Genomic DNA, 19233 nt, shown 5'->3' on the forward strand with positions numbered 1-19233 from the left:
CGAGAGCATCCCCTGTAGCCAGCGCAATGATGTCACTTCTGGAAGAGACATTGGCCATTTCCACACACGTTGGATAATGCACTTTGAATGCACTTTAGCAATCCTTTGGAAGTGGATTTTTTGTTTCACACATGAAAACGCAGTTCCAAATGATCACTAAAGAGCATTGAAAGTGCTTTATCTAATGTGTGTGGAAGCAGCCATTGTCATGTCTGCCCAGAGCACTTGCACTGAGCTTGTGGCTGAGGTGTCTGCCGGTGGTGGGCGATTGCCAGGTGGCTTAGAATGTGTCACTGGCAACCGGTGGGTAAGCAGGCAAGCTGCTGGAAGGTTGCCCATCATTGGTGGGCACCTGGGATCCTGAATCACTACACATGTGGAATACATAAAGTGAGAAGCCGAGGAGGTTTGCCATTGCCTTTCTCTGCAGAGTCCTCCTTGGTGGTCTACCATCCAAGAAGTAGCCCTGCTTAGCTTCCGAGATCTGATGAGATCCGGCTCTACCATGCCAACTTTCCTTCCAAAGAGACCTAAAGAATCATTTTTCAAGAGTCACTCAAAACCTAAATATGCAGGTGACAATGTTTAAAGGTCTACAATGTACAAAGGTCTAAATATGCAGGTGACCATGTTTAAAGGTCCCAGGCCCTGTTGACCTGATGTATGACAAGAGTTCTGAGCTGAACTTAAGTCTACCTCCCTACACACCATGGTCCCAAACCAAACAGGGCCCACAAGCAACTATATTAAGTTCCATGCATGGAATTCCCAGGCCATATGAGTCACTGGGATTTTATAACATAAGAACTGACTAGCATTGCCAACTCTAGGATGGGAAATTCCTGGAGACTTGGGGGCGAAGCTTTGGGGTGGGTGGGGCTGGGGGCGTTAGGGACTTCAGTTAGAGTATAACGCCATAAAGTTCCTCCTCCTACGGTAGCATTCTCTCTAGTGGAACTGATCGCTGTAGTATGGAGACCAGTTGTAACTGGGGGAAACCTCCATGCCCAGCAACCCTTCAACTGACTCAGAGCCAAGCTACAAGTGACGAATTACACTTGCCTGGCAAGTGAACAGACTCCCTGTTCACTTGCCATTCACTTGTGCTCCACAAGTGTAATTCGTCACTTGTAGCTTGGCTTTCTGCAAACAATTCCCCAAACAAGTCTGGTTTGAAAGGATCCAGAAGAAGCTGGAGACATCCCTGTCAGAGAGAGTTGGATGGAGATTAGGATCTTTTGGGGAGCAAGACGTCTCTCTCTGGGGATCTGATGCTGGATAATGGACCTACTGCCCTGTGGTGTGTGGGATGCATATTATATGGTTGCCATCCTCCAGGTGGGATGTAATTTCCTGGAATTACGACTGATTGCCACATTACAGAGATCACTTCCCATTGAGAATATGGCTGGATTGGAGGATGGACTCTATGGCGTTATACCCTGCTGAGGTCCTTTCCCTCCCTAGGCGCCACCCCCAAATCTCCAGGAATTTCCAAGCCCAGAGCTGGCAACCCTGTAACTATTGCCTTTTTCCATATAGACACAGCTGCTGTCTCCTTTCTAAGCAATGTGTGGATCCTTGCCAGGCAAAGATAGGCCTGTCTTTCATTTCTCCCCCCCTTTGTCATCAAATGACCTTTCAACCACTAAGAACAAGGAAATGGGCACCCTCTATTTGATCCAGGAAAAGTGCAGCAAATATTTCCTCTTGGCCCAAATCATCCTGGAGTCTCCCCCTTAGAATAGCCTCAGGAAGTACCTGCCCACAGTTCTCATCAGAGAGTATAAAAGATTCAGTCACTCAGCTCGGCACACACTACAGCTTGGAGTACAGGATAGCAGGTAAGGTTGGGGTTTATTGTCTATCAAGAGACACATGAGTCAGACCCTTGGTTTATCCAGGTGAGCATTGGCTGTCTTGGCTGTCAGGAGCTCTCCAGGGTCTCCTGGCTGGAGGTCTTTCACATCACCCTGCACCTGATGCTTTTAATGAGAGATGCCCTGGACCCAACCTAGGGCCTTATGCATGCAATGCAGCAGCCCCAGCTAAGGGGATGGATAATCACCGAGTCAGTGCAGAGTAGCAATTACAGTGATAGGCTAGAATCTGGACAACCTGGGTTGCGTTCCCCGCTCTGCCATGAAGCTGCTCTTGAGACAGCTGCTCTTTCCCAGCTAGGGTTGCCAGGTCTCGCTTAGGTAAATTCCTGGATATTTGGGGAAGGAGCCTGGGGAAGGTAGAATTTTGGGAGGGGAGAGAGGACAGCAAAGATCTGATTTCATAGAGTCCATCCTCTGAAGCTGCCGTCGTCTTCAGTGGAACTGATCTCTCTTGCCCGGAGATCGGTGGTAATTCCAGGAGATCTCCAGCCACCACCTGGAGGATGGCCAATCTACAAGCCTAACCTACCTCACAGGGTTGTTGTGAGGATAAATAGGGAAGGGAGTATGCTATCCCTAGCTTTTTGGAAAAATTGTGGAACAGAAATATGACAACCACAGAGAGTGTGGGAGGTCCTGCTGTCAATGAGGGAAGGACAGGGATTCATTTTGGGGTGGAAGCAAGGAAATTCATGGAAGGGTGGCTCTATTGATAGGTTTTATAAGGGTCCAGCTTTGGAGCCAGGTATATTTCCAAATATTGGCTACTGAGATCCTCATGCCAAAGGGCTGAGATGGCTGTAAATCAGTGCAAATAAAAACTTGCACCTGTCTTCCTGTTTTATTTTGCAATGAGGTTCAATTTGGCTGCATCCCAATGCTCAGTGGTCTCGCACACGGTCTTGTTTCTATCTGCTGTTGACCTACCGATATTTGATTCCATTGCACTGCCCGCAAAGTCAACCTGCCGGTGTCTTTATCTTCCTTTCAATCACTTTTATAAGTATATTAAAAGAGCTGACTAAATTTCTCTTCAATTAAACCGATGACATCTGTGTCTTCTTTGTTAACTCTTAGATTGAATTACAGTTGGCAGCTTTTCAGTTGAAAGGAAATGCCATTATTTGCATTTCCAAATAACGGAGCAGGTCCCTGCAAGTCTCCAAATAAACAGACAAGTATTCCTTTAATTCATCAGTCAAAGAGGTCGAAGCCTGCAGCAGACCAATCCAATCTCTTTATGTTTCTTTTCAGAGATGAAGCAAACGCTTGCCTTTCTGGGCCTTTGGGGGGTTTTGACTCTCATGCCGTCATCCAAATGTTCACCAGATGGTAATTTCCCCTCTTCTTCTTGCCATTTCACGGCTGTATAGTATTTGCTGTGGATTTTAGAAAGATCCCTTGAAAGTATCTCTTTAAAAACAAAAACAGCATATGAGAAAAAACAGTTTTTCAGTATTCGGCTTTGGTTTTCAGGTCAACAGTTTTTGAAGTGAAGAACTGCAGAGTTGGGATATATTTCTGGAGGGGATAGAAGAGTTTATTCAGCTTTCCAAAGGAGGGGAGTTCTGTGATGGGGCAGGGGGCAGATGCTAAGAATAACCCCTCTCTGGCTGCTTCTACACGAATGTTTGGCTCTGCCTTGACTTCCCCACTACTGCACTGTTTTCACAATCTTAAATTAAGAATAAATAAATAAATGTGCACATTTGCCTTTAGTTCTGGGGCTTCCTGCTTTCCTTATGTGTAAAGAAGTACCTAAGTTCATGGTAGAGAGATTAGATTTGGACCAGGGTCTTCTTAGTTAATGGATGAGCTGCTACGAACTATTCCCAGCATGTTGCCTCCCCAGATTTGCTCCAAATTGTCCTCTTATTTCTACCTCGTCCCTCTTCTCTCTTAAAGTGTCCATCTCGGAGAAATTCGCCCTTTCTTCTCTTTGGAGCAGCATTCAAGAAGCCAAGCAGATGGTGGACGAAGCGTACAAGTTCTCACGGGAGAGGTGAGGTTCCCCTTTGTAAAGATGTGCAAATGGGATTTCTGTCTTTATCCAGTGGTATGCTAGATGCCTTCCATAGTGATGTGATCAAATGACAAACAGTTCCTGCCCTGGGAAGCTTACAGTGCACATTTTGAAAGTGGGGAGAGAGAAGCAATGGGTATAACAGGGAGTACATGGTGCTAGAGGTGCTGGAAGGAAGATTCTGTCCATATCATTCTTATTCTATAGGCAGGCAGTCCAAAGTCAGGTTATCAACCAACCAACATTGCACTGCTTTGACTAGCAAAACTATGTTTTAAGACGGGGCTTGAAAATTCAGCTCTCTCTGGCTTCACCTGTAAAAGTCCAACTTGTAACTTGCTAGTGTCTTTTATCCAGAGATCCTCGATTTTTAAAGTCAAAACTCTGCATTTTGCACTTCTGTTGCGTTCTGCACTTTATAGACTTCCCTTCATATTGCATTAGACAAAACAGTCTCCCCGAGCTGGCTCTCTCCCAGGCTCATCAGTGAATCTTCCTCATAGAACTTTGTGTCCTGTATCCCAAGAGGTCCTGAATGTGAATGTGAGTTTTCCAAAACGGAAACTTCACTGGGATGCAATACCACCCACTGCCATACATTTCCAGTTGAGGATCCCCAGAGAAGGAAGAGTGTGTGTGTGTGGGGGGTGGGGAAATGTGACTTTTATAAGGCAAATAAATATATGGGAAGAATTGTGAAAATTGACAGTAAATATGTGGTGATGGTAGTGGAGAGTGCCGTCAAGTCATAGCTGATTTATGACAAGCCGTAGTGGGTTTTTCATGGAAAGAGACTAATAGAGGTGCCTGCTTCTGCAACCCTATTCTTTCTCGGAGGTCTCCCATTCAATTACTAACCAAGGTTGGCCCTGCTTAGCTTCTAAGATCTGATGAGGTCAGGCTTGCCTCAGCTATCCAGGTCAGGCGTAGGAGTGAAGGAGTGGCCATCACACATTCACATTTAGGTAGCCCCTAACATCTAAGGGCTAGCCACTGTGTGGATAAAAAAATCTACACTATACAGCCAGCAGCAGGTTAAGTCTTTGCAAACCTGCAGGTTTCCCCAAAGGACATGATTTGCTTCATTTTGGAGTTGTACATGCACAAGGTACTTTAGGTGCAGCTCCAAAATAGGATAAATTTCAGCTCAGGAAAATGATGCAAGAGATAAGGCAGAAGGCTTTCCTTCCACCACACTACAGTCCTGAGTTGAATCTGGCTCCTGAATTGCTTTTGAAAATTAGTTCCGTACAACTACTGTGCAGCTGCAGGGAAAGTGATTCCAGTGAACCTGGACCCAACGCTTTACAATATGTTATGTGTAGTTTAGCCATTAGATTTGGCTTGTGGAGAATAGGTCCACAAAGGGCTATTAGTCAAGATGACTACAACCTCCCTATGAATACCAGTAAACCTCTGAATACCATTGTTAGTACTGGCGATATTTGCTAGTTATTTGTAGTAAAGTTGCAGTCAGGAAACCATGGAATCACATATGGTGAAACACTTTTCAACCTAGTATACTGCAGAAGTTAAAATTTATTTTTATAGAAGTTGATTCACATTCCCTTGCATTTTTGTAGTCACAGAAAAAAAAACACCAGAAACATCTGTGGCCAGCTAATCTGGCTGCACGTGAGTGGGGGTAAGGGCGTGCGTGCCTCTTGCAACCTTGCACAGGAGAGCTCTGCAGAACTTTCTTGCAAGACCAGCAGGAGAGAGAGAACAAAGGCACAGAAAGAGAAGGAGGAATCAGAAGTTTCCAGATCAGACAAAGAGAGGCATCATGCAAATAAACGCAGGTGGACACCTCTGATATTCCTAATTCCTCCACTTTTCAGAGCAAAAGAAGACTTGAAAAAGAGCAATGCCAGCCCATCTGATTTTCTGAAACATTTAAAGGAGCCAGTAGCAGGGACCAGGACTGCGATCCGTTCTGCTGCTTACCAGGAGACCATTTTCAGCCTCCTCCAAAAGAAACTGGAGAAATATTGGCACCGGCACTTCAATATCACAGGTATTGTAATTAATTGAGTGAAAGCTTTCATTGTTGATTTTTAAAAGCAGGACTTTAAGGACTAGAGTCCTGTTAGGTTCCAAAAATAGCTGTTCTTCAGCAAAGGAATATGGAGTTCAGGCAAAGAAACCCGTGTGTGCTTGTTTACTTGGAAAATTTATATGCCACTCCTGTCAAATGGCTGGAGCAGCAAAGGAAAAAAGATCACAAAGGCCGTCAATAAATACACAAAAAAATAACAACACAGGTACATGTTTCATTGATTTAAAATATTGATACCCCACCTGTCTATAAAACATATAATCCACAGGTCTTGCAGAAATCTTTATAGCAACAACACTAGAAAAATGTAACTTAGTATTTAATTCTGCCTCTCCCCTCCCCCTCCAATGTAAATTTTATTGCTTTTTTAAAAAACTATAAATACCAGACATCCTTTCCCAAGTTGAAGGAAAAGTCTGATAATATTTACTTCTGGTTGATTTATGCTTTAGATATGCTCAGCGACAGAGAGAAGGAAATTATCTCCAGAGCCACTGGATGTGACTATCTCACCAGGCCTATGAGATGTCCAGAGACCAACCCCTACCGGACAATCACCGGAGAATGCAACAACAGGTAGAGAGCTCTACTCAAGGCGGAGTGAAGGGCAATTACTTAGTTACATATTGAAATATTCATAGCCCGCTTTTCCTCTTGACTCAAGGCAGCATATTGTAATAATAACAACATTCGATTTATATACTGTCCTTCAGGACAACTTAATGCCACACAGAGCGGTTTGTGCCACGTGTTATTATTATCCCCACAACAATCACCCTGTGAGGTGGGTGGGGCTGAGAGAGCTCTGAGAGAGCTGGGACTGACCCAAGGTCGCCCGTCTTCAAGTGGAGGAGTGGGGAATCAAACCTGGCTCTCCAGATTAGAGTCCTGCCGCTCTTAACCACTACACCAAATAATAATTACAAGTTGAAACCAGAATAAAATAACAAACCCCTGCTCCTAAAAGATGCCTGGTCTTTGAAGCCCATCAAAAGCCCTGGTGAGCAAACAAAGCCTTGCATTACCTCCTAAAGATCTGCAGAGAGGGGCTTTTTCCTGTCTTCCTTTTACCCTTGCCTGCCCATGAAATGAGCCCAGAGGTGCCAGGCCTCCTCTCTCTCCCACAGCATGCCTCACAGACTAAGGGTTTGGCTGGTGCCACTCAGGCCTTTCATCCTTAATGGGAACCTCTGTACCTCAGACACAAGCGGCGCCTCAGGACCTGTGGGAAAGAGGGATCTGTCAGGGAAAGCATTCCAAACGCATTTCCCTCACTTTCTGTCCTAGGAAACACCCTCACTTTGGAGCCTCCAACCACGGCTATGCCCGCTGGCTACCAGCTGAATATGAAGATGGGAAGTCTCTTCCGCAGGGCCTGCTTCAGGGGAAACTTCATAATGGATATCCTCTCCCGTTGGTAAGTTCCTAACAATGCCATCCTAGGCAGAGTTACACTGAACTCAATGTCTTTAGAAAGGTGGAGCTCTGTTTAGAACAACATTAGAGCCTTGTTCTCCTTCAGGCAGCCCCCAGAATAATCTCCATTTATTTGCATTGTTTTAAAATTATACTGCACCTTTTCACTTGAAAACATTCTCAAGGTGACTTGCAAGCATTTAAAATAAAAGAGTCACATCGATGGAAAAGAACTATTAAAAATAAAATAATAATAACAATAACGTTCAATTTATGTACCGCCCTTCAGGATGCCTCAACACTCACTCAGAGCAGTTTACAAAGTATGTTATTATTATCCCCACAACAAACACCCTGTGAGGTGGGTGGGGCTGAGAGAGCTCCAAGAAACTGCGACTGGCCCAAGGTCACCCAGCTGGCTTCAAGTGGAGGAGTGGGGAATCAAACCCAGTTCTCCAGATTAGAGTCCCACACTCTTAACCACTACACCAAACTGGCTCTCGATTGACAATACAGATTTCCTTTTCAACAGCACTACAAAATCATCACAAGTTTAACTGCTGTTCAAACACTCAGGGGAACAGGGACTTTAGCCTAGATTTGAATAAAGGTATGAGGAGCGGAACCCGTTGTGAGATATTTTGTGGACAACAGGATAGCTGCCATCATCGCACGACTCTAATCAGATTTGCTTCTTTAATTGGAACAATGAAGACCTTGGGTTGGATCCCACCAGCTTTTCTGTTGAGGAAAAAGGGAGGACGGAGCGCCCTGTGACAGCCAAAAAGCCTATATTGGGCATCATGTTATCTGCCTGGACAAAATGTCATGTGAAATGGAGGGTGCAGTAAGGAGGGGAATTGGGTGGTGGAGTGAAAAAGCTGGCTGGATCCAACCCTCTGGGCTAAATAGCTTAACATTCTGCTCACAGGCAATCCAGAATCTGAACCCCGCCCCCCAAATCAAAGCTTTTTGATCTACAATGATCATACAAATATCTTGTATCTTGTGGATATCTTTGCAGTCACGAGTTTTAGAAATGTACCTGTTTGTTCAATAAACGTTTAGCAGATTTGTAAAGCTGTTGCTCATCCCACTAGCTGAATCAGTGGTCTTGGACAGGTTTGTCCATTCATACAGCAATGATGGACTGTGTGGAAATGCCAGTTATGGGCAATAGATAAGTGTTTACAAGACTTGGCTCAGGAAGGCCTGGGTTAAAATTCCCATTCAGCCATGAAGACTTTTGACTGGCTATGGACAACCACTAGCAGGCTGCTGTGAGGACAAAATGAGATTAACCAAATCTTGGATTTCTTTGGAGTAAGTGCAGGCTACAGTGAGCCTAATCAACCAATGTGGCACAGTGCCTTATGAAAACCTGATGTGCAATGACTTAGAGTATTTTTCTCCCTTTTCCACCCAGGAAACATGGGATCTCATTTAAATAACTGTGGGCCAAACTACAAGTGATGCCTGACACTAGTTGGACACTTGTCAGCTTCCCTCAAGTTTTGTTGGGAAATGTAGGTCTTGCAGCTTGGTTCTCCGACTGCTGTCCAATGGACTTTTCAACTGTCACTTGTCCAACATTCCGCCAAGCTGCCTACATTTCCCATCAAATCTTGAGGGAAGCTGACAAGTGTCCAACCTGTGTCAAGCGTCACTTGTCGTTTGCCTCTACATTTCCCATCAAAACGTGAGGGAAGCTGACAAGTGTCCAACTAGTGTCAGGTGTCGCTTGTAGTTTGGTCCTGTGTTATCTCCCGCTCACACACCTTAGTGGCAGTGCGAAACAAATATATTTAATCAAAACGTGAAAAGAATCAAGACCATATTGCTGGACTAGATAGAGCTGGGCTAGATGGTCCAATGACCAGACTAGGCATAAGGTCATGTAGAACAACATTCAAGTCCACTAGCACCGTAAAGACCAATGAAGTGTGAGATGTGACTCTTGAAAGCTTATACCCTGGAAAATGTTGTTGCTCTTTAAGGCGCTACTGGATTTAAATTTTGTTCTACTTCTAAAGACTAAGGGAGGGAAGGTGGCATGGTTTAGCCCGATGCTGTCCATTCCCGGAAGCCAAGCAAGGTCAGCTCTGTTCAGTAGTTCGATGGGAGGCCACTGAGGAAGTAGGGTTGTTCTGCAGAGGAAAGCAATGGCAAGCCACCTCTGCTCTTCCCTTGCTTTGAAAGCCCCATATTGGAGTTGTCATAAGTTGGTTGCAGCTTGATAGCACATACTCTACAGACTAACACAGCTATGCACCTGAAACTCATATGTGAACATAAAATTCAGACCTCATGTGCCAGTAGGGCATGGATATCATATTTCAAGGTAAAATGTCTTGTTTTTGTCTGTGGGGTGGGATTGGATGGAGCTGCTTTCATTGGCTCTGTAGCTAGACTTAACTCTTGGGTACTTATTCACAGGTGCGGGAAGTTTCCAATGAGATCATAGCCACCTCCAATGAGAACATCACAGATGACCAGGAACGCTCTCTAGCTTTCATGCAGTGGGGTCAGTGGGTTGACCATGACATGGATTTAGCACCCATGACGCAGACAAACATTGAGAATAAAGAATCCCACTGTAGCACCAGTTGCAACTATGCACCCCCATGCTTTCCTATTCAGGTAATTGACTTTTCTGCGTTAGAGATTCTTAGGGGGAAGGGAAAAAGTACTTCTGAAACCATTGAAGAAATGAGAGGATGCCTATTGGGTAGTGCCTGTGATGTTACCAACCCAACTCGCCCCTAATTTCTGGAGTAGTTTTGCAACCTAAAAAAAATTACTATGAGAGATTAAAAGAGACTTGTATTAGCCACTTTGATTTTTTTTTGAAAGCTAGCAACTCTGGCTATTTTGTTTTGGCTATTTCTTAGCATTTCTTGTTAGGATACTTTTAATGTCTTATTTTTAGCTCCATGGTGGGCCTGTTGAACAAAAAGTACAGAATAGAAATAGGAAAAGAAGGGATGGGAAGGGTGATAAATAAATCATACGTTGGCCCCGGAAACCTAATTAAAGGATTCCATGTTTGGGCCGTCAGCAGAGTCTATCATTTAGCAGAGGAAGTGTGATTATAGATAGTTGTGAGCTGGTTCTGCTAGCTGGTGTGTGTGCAGGAGAGAAAATAATAAAAACATACACTTGGTTTATATTTAGAAAAGAAATAAGAGTTCTTTATTGTAGGAACTCCATACTCTGATAAGAAAGGAGGGGAGATAGATCCTAACTACCTATCTACTCTAAGGATGGGCATAAAGGGCAGGACAAGGCCTGCATCCATGCTGCCAAGATGGAGGAAGAAGAAGGAGTGAGGTGTTGCCTGGAACAAAGCCAGGAAGAGAAGAAGTGAGAGGGAGGAAGTCAGGAGGAAATCCTGAGAATAGCAATCTATATATCAAAGAATAGTGTGAGCAGTAAACAGAGTGCCCTGACCTCTCTATCTTTCTAACTCTTCAGTTTGTTCCCCTCTGAAACCTGAGGAAAGGGACAGCGCTGAGTCCTCCTCTTCCAACAAAGGGGAAGGAAGGAAGGAAGGAAGGAAGGAAGGAAGGAAGGAAGGAAGAACGGATTTGGCCTTTGTTCCATACGTTTGGAATGCAAATTATAATGCTAGGTGTGTAGGCGACAAATCATGTGCAGCCTTCTGGGACAGAACAGTTCAGCCAATTTAAGCACACAACATGTCTGTAGAGGTGACATGTTTTGATTCAGTATGACTGGATTGATTGTTTTTGACAGTTTCCTCCTGGAGATCCACGAAGACGCGGGCCAGGATTCTGCATGCCCTTCATACGGACTGCCCCGGTGTGTAATCCTACAACATTAGTTCGTGAGCAGATCAACGCAATCACGTCATTCCTGGACGCAAGCATGGTGTACGGGAGTGAAGAGCCTTTGGCAAAGAGTCTGAGGAACAGAACAAACTGTCTGGGCTTAATGGCACTCAACCAGAACTTCACAGATAAGGGGCTGGGGCTGCTGCCCTTTGAGAACAATTCCAAAAGCCTCTGTCTGTTCACAAACAAGACAGACAACATCCCTTGTTTTATAGCAGGTAGGTCCTGGCCAAGTCATTATGTTTTTCTTTTTAAAACCATAACCATAGCATCAATAGTGTACTCCATATTCTGTCAACTTTACTGTTTTGGGAGCAAGGTCTACTCAGCAGACAAATCAGACAGAGATAGATGGGTTTCTTAAAGCATCATAGAAACTGTTAATTAATTTGATTTCTAGTTTGCTGGCTCCTTAGAAACTTAAATCACCTGGAATTTGGGGGGAAATGCAAAAAAGTAGAAGCAGTGTGAGCGGTATTTTACATTTTGCAGGGGACAAGCGAGTGACCGAAAACTTAGGACTGACTGCCATCCACACGTTGTTTGTCCGTGAACACAATCGCCTGGCCACGGAGCTGAAGCGACTGAATCCTCACTGGGATGGAGAGAAGTTGTATCAAGAAACCCGAAAGATCATCGGAGCTGTGAATCAGGTATTCTCTTTCCACCTGGCCCAGAGGGCAATTCTGCCTTCGTTTGGCAGGTAGCTTTGCTCTGAAATTCTATTTATCTAAGCACACCCTCTCATGTATAGACTAGGGGAGGAGCTTGCTTCTGTGAACCGTTTCCTCTCACCCCACCCACATTTTTCCACATAGTTCCATTTGCTCAGACCTCTTCTGACACTCTAACATCTTTTCTTCCTCTCTCACCTCTCTTGTTTCCCCCACTGTTCAAGTTTTATATTGTAAGCTTCTCAGGGCAGATATTTCTCGGTAATTCTTTCCTTATGTTGCTCTGAAAAACACAATGAACAGAGCAGTATAATTATAATAATACATCCTTGGTTCCATTGCAGGTTATCACATTCAGAGACTATCTACCCCTGGTATTGGGCAATGTATTTAATAAACAGTTGCCATTGTATAAGGGCTACGATGACACTGTTGATCCCACTGTTGCAAATGTTTTCTCCCTTGCCTTCCGATTTGGCCACGGTTCTATCCCACCCTTGGTGTCCCGTTTGGGCGAAGACTTCAAACCACTGGTTCCTTATTCCTATGTACCTCTTCATCTCACCTTCTGTGCCTCGTGGAGAATCATACGGGAAGGTGAGTGTGGGATCCTTGCTTTTGTTGTTGCAATGCGATGGACATCCATGTAGAAATATCCTTACAAAGTTAGAGAGAACAGGCTCAGAATGCAGCCTTGAATGAACAGGGTTGGGCATTAAGAAGCGTTTCCTTAAACACATTGTTATTTCTCTAGGTTAGTGGGGATTTCGCACTAGCACTGCTCAAGTGCTAGCACTGATTGGGAACATGAATAAATGTAATAGGCGGGAGCCTCGTCACAGGCAAGGTCTTAATTACAATTATTCTTGTTAAAGGAGCAGTGAAATTGACCACTACAAGAAGCTTCTGTTCTGGTCAATTTCATTTGTAGAGCTTGAGGGAGGACAAAAGGACTTCACAGTGAAGACAAAAGTAATGTCTTCACTGTGAAGTCCTTTTGTCCTCCCTCAAGCTCTACAAATGAAATTGACCAGAACAGAAGCTTCTTGTAGTGGTCAATTTCACTGCTCCTTAAGAAGCTTCTGTTCTGGTCAATTTCATTTGTAGAGCTTGAGGGAGGACAAAAGGACTTCACAGTGAAGACAAAAGTAATGTCTTCACTGTGAAGTCCTTTTGTCCTCCCTCAAGCTCTACAAATGAAATTGACCAGAACAGAAGCTTCTTATAGTGGTCAATTTCATTGCTCCTTTAACAAGAATAATTTTAGAAAAGTGGGGCTGCTCTAGAGGAAATGCTCACACTGCACTCAGTCCAGACATACCTTTCCTATCTGGGGCTGAGCTCTGAATATAATCTGGGCTGCATCCACACATCATTGGACGTTGTGCTACTGTTGCGTTATAGCAGTCATTTGCAGCCGGATTATCCTATGTGGACAAGCCAGTCCAGTTGCAAATGATGCTGTTTTGTAACAATAGTTTCCAAATATGTGGATGTATTCCTGGTTTTGGAAGTGTGCTACGGAAGCTGATTTTACATAGTTCTGATTGATCGATTTTCAGGAGGGAACCAATCTGTTAACAATACTTATATAGCACCCGCATTATTCAAATGACTTCACACATATTGGGTTGGATCCTGATTAAATTGGTAGTTTCCACTGATTCCCCTATTCAACTGCAGACTGCCCCCCCCTGTTGTTACTCTGGGTCCTGTGTCCCAGGAGCAGTATTTTATGGACATCAGTGGTTGGCGAGGAAGTTCCGTTCCACTGATGGACAATTTAGGCTGGATCCAATCCAATGTGTGTATGTGTTATGTGCCATCAAGTCACATCCTTGCAGCAGCCTATAAAATTTGCTGGTTAAGGAAAGTATAAAAGTAACTGACAAAATCCCAACATGGTATCTTTTCATCTCATGTATTATAATAATTTTTACTTTGAGCTCCTGAATTTTATGACTGCTGTTATGTTTTATGGTGGTCTAGGACCGTTTTAATAAAGATGGATTGAATTAATGATCTCTAAAACTTCCTGTCATTAACAGCTATACTCCAATCTTTCAGACTGTTGGGTTCCTTTATTGAGTCAAGCCATCTCATGCTGTGTCTTCCTCTTTTCCTACCGCCTTCAATATTTCCTAGCATTATTGTCTTTTCCAGTGTGGCTTTATACACACAAGTGATACGGCCTGAAAGAGTGTCTTCTGCTCCTGTTTTAAAAACATCCAAGCTCATGAAAAGTTCTGCAGTTTTGAGTTATTTTTGCTTGGTCCTAATACAACCTTTCGTTTCTGGATTTTGCTTTGGACTGATGCAGCTATCTGCGTCCTCTGTTTCCTTTCCATTTCAGGTGGCATCGACCCTCTTCTCCGTGGTTTTCTGGCTGACCATTCCAAGCTAATGAAGCAAAGCCAAATGATGGTAGAGGAACTACAAGACCGGCTTTTTGAGCAAGTAGAAGAAATAGGCCTCGATCTGGCAGCTCTGAACTTGCAAAGGGGCAGAGATCATGGACTGCCAGGTAGCTCCTTAGCAGTCTTACAGGCTTTGTAATTATTCCGCAATCATCCAGTTTCCTGAGCAATAGGAAGTTCCAGGAGAATTTTTTAGAATCAGCTCCATGGGGGCGGGGGGAGAGAGAGAGAAAGCACACAAATTTTTGGTACATGATTTTTCCATAATACTTTTACAGATATAATTGTGGACCGTTGTTCTTCCAAAGTCCAAACGTGTAGAATTTTTCTTTTTCCTCTGGTTAGGAGAGGGCAAGGGAGGCAAACACATCTTCCCATACTATCCATCTCCCCAACCAAGATCTGCCTCACAAGCCGTGCTCTCTGTGCCGCCATCTTCAGAGGTGAGGTGGCTGCTGGCTACAGAGAGGGCCTTGTTGATGGTGGCATCTTCCCTCCCTCTTGAGGTTTGCCGGGTACCTACTTTACTTTCTTTTAAGTGCCAGATCAAAACTTTTTTCTTCTATTTCCCTACCCGTTTATTAGGCTTTTAATCCTATTAATAAAACAAAAAAATATTCCCTGGAGGAATCTAGACAGCACAAACAGTATGAGGAAGAAAGAATTTTGAAAATACCACTTATAATGCAGAGGGAAGAAAACTGGTACCAGCTCAAATTCCCACTTCTGTACAATCATGAAAAGTAGAGGAGGCCCCCTCTTCTTCTTCGCTTGGCCACTGTACTTCCCATGTGCTTAGCATCCAAAGAGGGGCCAGAATAAAAGCCACTTTCTGTTCTCACAGGGTACAATGCCTGGAGGCGGCTTTGCGGCCTCTCTCAGCCACGCAATGAGGCCGAACTTGCCGCTGTGCTGCGCAACCCTAAACTGGCCAAGAAATTCATTGACCTTTACGGGACACCAGACAATATTGACATCTGGATTGGGTCAATGGCAGAACCTTTTGTTCCCAATGGAAGAGTGGGGCCTCTCCTTGCATGTCTCATTGGAAAGCAGTTTCGACACATCCGAGATGGAGACAGGTGGGTTGGCATCCAACGTCTCATATAGATTTATATAAACATCGCTAAAATAGGTGACTTGGTCCACTTACGAAGGCAGTGAAACTAGGCTGCCCACAGTCAAGATTGGTGTGTATGTGTGTTTCTACATACTTAAGGGACTTCCTGGTTATGCAGAAAAATACAAATTAACTGAAAAACCCCGCCCACCCTCCATGGCCTGATAGGGAGGGACTGTGGTTCAATGGAAGAGCCTCTGCTTTGCAAGCAGAAGGTCCCAGGTTCAATCCCTGGTTATCTCCAGTTAAAAGGACCAGGCAGCAGGTGATGTGAACAACCTCTACCTGAGTCCCTGGAGGGGCACTTCCAGCTTGACGGATGGTCTAGTAAGGTATAAGGTGTATTCATATGTGGATTAGATGTGGAACGTGGAGAGTGATTGGGAGTCAGGATTTGAGTCGAGTGGCACCTTAGGGACCAACAAGATTTTCAGGGTGTAAGGTCCCTTCAGGAGATGTGACTCTTGGAAGCTTATGCCCTGAAAATCTTGATGGTCTCTAAGGTGCCACTGGACTCAAATCTACAGCAGACCAACATGGCTACCCACCTAAAAGTGTTAGAAGTCAGTTAAAGGAAAAAACGGAGGGAGATGAGGAAGTTGTCTTGCTTACATCCCCCAAAGCTTATTGAATCCTGGGGGAGGATTTATAGAAGTGAGAGGTGTCCCTCGACATGGGATGAAGAGATCAAATGAAGAGAACTTTTCCTCTATCATAATATTTGAATTCTGGGGGAATTCAGTGAAGTTGATGGACAATAGATTCAGGACGCACAAAAGGAAGTCCTTCTTTACTCAACTGATAATTAAATGATGGAATTCACTGAAAAAAGAGCAAGAGTCCAGTAGCACCTATAAGACTAACAAAATTTGTGATGGGGCATGAGCTTTTGTGAGTCAGAGCTCTCTTCTTCAGATACACAAGCTGTGTCTCACGAAAGCTCCTAACCTACCACAAATTTCATGAGTCTTATAGGTGCTACTGGACTCTTGCTCTTTTCTACTGCTACAGACAAAGATGGCTACTCCATCTTGATCTACTACCAGTGGAGATAGTGATGGCTAGTAGCATAGAGGCATTAGGAGGAGTGGTCCTTCAATGGATAGTAGCCATGGTGATTAAAAGATACTTCCACAACCAGAAGCGGCAAACCTCTGAATACCAGTTTCAAAAGCCAACATAATTGTCTTGTTCGCTGACCCTCCAGGGGCAACCAGTTGGCCACTGAGTGAAACAGGATACCTTTATTGACTTCCTCAATAGTCCCATATTTCTCAATGAGACTCAAAGCCATTTTGAAGACGCTTGAGATGGCGCCATTTCGAAGGCGAAGTTCAGCTTCAGTCCCCGCCTCAGACTGGCTTTGGTCAGAGTGTCCACATGGATGGGGACGGCCCTGCACATCCTCCTCCTTTTATCCTTTGATCCGGCTCAATGGGGAAAGTCCTGAGAGTACCACAGATCCTGTTCGCCATAAGCGTAATGCCATGTGGAAGCCCCCCTCCCAACACTGTGGGCATCCTGCTGTCCACAAGGGGATGCTTCCTGAGTGGTTACATTTGTAGAACATTTTAAGAACAAAATGCACCACATCTGCCCATTCCCTAACAGTCGCCAGTATTCGTCTAGTTGTCCTTCAGAGTGACAGAGTGTGCTGTTTTGGATGGAAATATGTATTAGTAAGTCCCTAGGGACGCTCAAGTGCAGGAATGTGTCCTCCTTAATTCACGTGCAGGCTGTTCTTGCTTGGCACATGTGAATGCCGCTTTCAGAGGAGCTCCCTTTGTGTGATTGCATCTGTGAGTGAGTCTGGAGACCAGAGCACAAATTCAAGCTCTGTTTTCTCTGCAAGAACAAGTACTGTAGGCTCCTTTGACTTGCCAATTTGCATTTCTTTAAGGTGTGGGAAAGTGTCAAGATCTACATTGCAATGAATGGAGGTGGGAGGTGGGGGAAACTGGGATACTTTTAGCAGTTGAGGAGGAACTGATATTGAAAGCGTGAATGTATTCACGCGGAGCAAACTGAAGTGTGACTGTGTGAGCGGGTGCATGGAAAGTTGGAGGAGGGATACGTGAAATGAGGTTCACATGAGCATTCCTAAGTAGTCAGTAATGTGTATTTCTACCCTTTGTGTCAGTGCAGTATTTGGTGCCGTATTCTGCGTCTACTCTGGAGCACCTTGTTTTGCTTGCACATTTTTGAAAAGCAAGTTTCTATCTCATAGACTCCAGACATAAGCTTGAATATAAACTTGGGTCATGTTTGGAGATATATTGGAAGCTTGAGCTTGGTAGCATGTCTGTCAACCACATCTTGTGTGATCTGTTGTAGTTGGCCTTCTCCATGCCTGGCAGTGAAATGAGTTATAAATATTAAGGAATTTGATGTTAAAGCCAGTTAACCTCTCCCTCTTTCTCCTGTACTGTATTTTCTTTGCTTTCAGATTCTGGTGGGAGAACCGTGGTGTTTTCACTCGTCGGCAACGACGCATCCTTAGCAGCGCTTCATTGTCCCGCATAATTTGTGACAACACACACATCAAAGAAGTGCCAATGGACATCTTCAAGAGGAATCAGTATCCCAGAGATTTTGTGAACTGCAGACGAATCAAAGGACTGGACTTGTCAGCTTGGAAAGAATAGAATGACATGGGTGTGAAGGAAGGACAAAAGAAGCAGCTGTTTACACCCTGACTCTATTTTTTTGACATAATTCAGGAGGGCTAAACCACAGAATGGGCTTTCCCAAGTCAACCTGAGGAATATCTGAAGCACTTGTTTATATGTACAGAATGACTTTTCCTCAGCACAGTATGGACAAAACAAACCCTGCACACCTGAGATTGGATAAAGCAACTTTTCCCCCCTTTTGAGGTTAACCCCAGTTGTTAGTGGTCAGACTTGCCCCCACAACATTAGAAGGCTTATGATTATGCCATAAGCCCCTTCTCTAAATATGCTTTGAGCATTAAAACGAATGCCCAGTCAGGCAGAAACATGGAAGGTGCTGCCCAAGCAGGCAGAAACATGGAAGCCAGATCCTGGCTGGGAGATGGAACATGAAATGTGGGGAATGACGGGAGAGGCCAGCTCATTCCCTCCCTTGCCCCAGAGGCTCGCTAAGGTTCCTGCTACAATAGGGCCTTCCCAGAGTTCCTGAATTAATCAATGCAACACAGTCTATTGATCTCCCCTTAACCACTTTCCTGTTCTTAGGAAATTCAGGGAACTGATAGCCTCATCTCTCCACTTCATGGGTTGTCAATAATAATTGATAACTTTAGTTCCACCTGGGAAGACCTAATCAACGCCCCCCCCCTAGTTCATTGTCACACCCCGGAGATGGTTTACCAACTTATTGTTCCACTTCGGAGACAGTTTGCCAACTCTTTGTCTCGTCTCGGAGACAACTTCTCAACCCTTTGTTCCTCCCTGGGAACAACCACTCAAGTCTTTGTTTGGGGGGCAGAAGATGCAATCTTGCCCCTGGGTAGGATCCATGGTATAAACTAGGCTGCCCCTCCGCCATATGATTTGTGCATGCTTTGGTCCATCCGTTCAAGTCCTTCTGCCTTGACGCGCAGGCCGCTCAACACTCTTCCTTTCTCCCAGATATCTGGATGGTAAATATCACCCAGTCCCTCAAACTCTCTTTCTGGTTAGTTCTGAATGCGTATTATGTGTGTTGTGTGCTGTTTGTTATTTTCAAATAAAAATCCCCTCTTTTGGTTGAAACATCTGTCTGGTCACTGAAAGAGTTCTCTAGCTGGGACAATCGGAGATCC

At 44.5% G+C, this 19233-nt stretch overlaps 2 protein-coding genes across 3 annotated transcripts in view; one reads left to right on the forward strand and one right to left on the reverse strand.

Annotated features, from left to right (window-relative positions):
- The first annotated feature begins 208 nt into the window (after positions 1-208).
- Positions 209-18620, forward strand: LOC129344902 (eosinophil peroxidase-like). The gene is made up of 14 exons (XM_055001818.1): positions 209-303; positions 1744-1844; positions 3138-3215; positions 3789-3885; positions 5748-5923; positions 6418-6541; positions 7253-7382; positions 9818-10021; positions 11138-11453; positions 11728-11888; positions 12254-12506; positions 14263-14433; positions 15171-15408; positions 17893-18620. Exons 1-14 carry the CDS (start codon positions 209-211, stop codon positions 18089-18091), a joined length of 2343 nt encoding a protein of 780 aa, XP_054857793.1. The 3' UTR covers positions 18092-18620.
- LOC129344790 (myeloperoxidase-like) overlaps positions 6520-19233 on the reverse strand; it is a 46141-nt gene continuing 33427 nt past the window's right edge. The window contains exons 14-16 of one of the 2 annotated variants that reach the window (XR_008598412.1): positions 12475-12566; positions 12108-12192; positions 6520-7187 (exon numbers count right to left, since the gene is read on the reverse strand). The gene's annotated coding sequence lies outside the window, so the exon portion shown is untranslated. Of the gene's footprint in view, positions 7188-11515; positions 12193-12474; positions 12567-19233 lie in introns of those variants that run through there. The other variant, XR_008598411.1, reaches the window with a different exon arrangement.

This window comes from Eublepharis macularius, chromosome 17, assembly GCF_028583425.1.
Source record: "Eublepharis macularius isolate TG4126 chromosome 17, MPM_Emac_v1.0, whole genome shotgun sequence".
Taxonomy (NCBI): domain Eukaryota; kingdom Metazoa; phylum Chordata; class Lepidosauria; order Squamata; family Eublepharidae; genus Eublepharis; species Eublepharis macularius.

Coding starts and splice junctions, on each gene's coding strand:
- LOC129344902 (XM_055001818.1), top strand. CDS start 209: ATGTCTGCCCAGAGCACTTGCACTGAGCTTGTGGCTGAGGTGTCTGCC. Junction 3,216..3,788: donor ATCCAAATGTTCACCAGATG/GTAATTTCCCCT, acceptor TCTCTCTTAAAG/TGTCCATCTCGGAGAAATTC. Junction 14,434..15,170: donor CAGAGATCATGGACTGCCAG/GTAGCTCCTTAG, acceptor CTGTTCTCACAG/GGTACAATGCCTGGAGGCGG.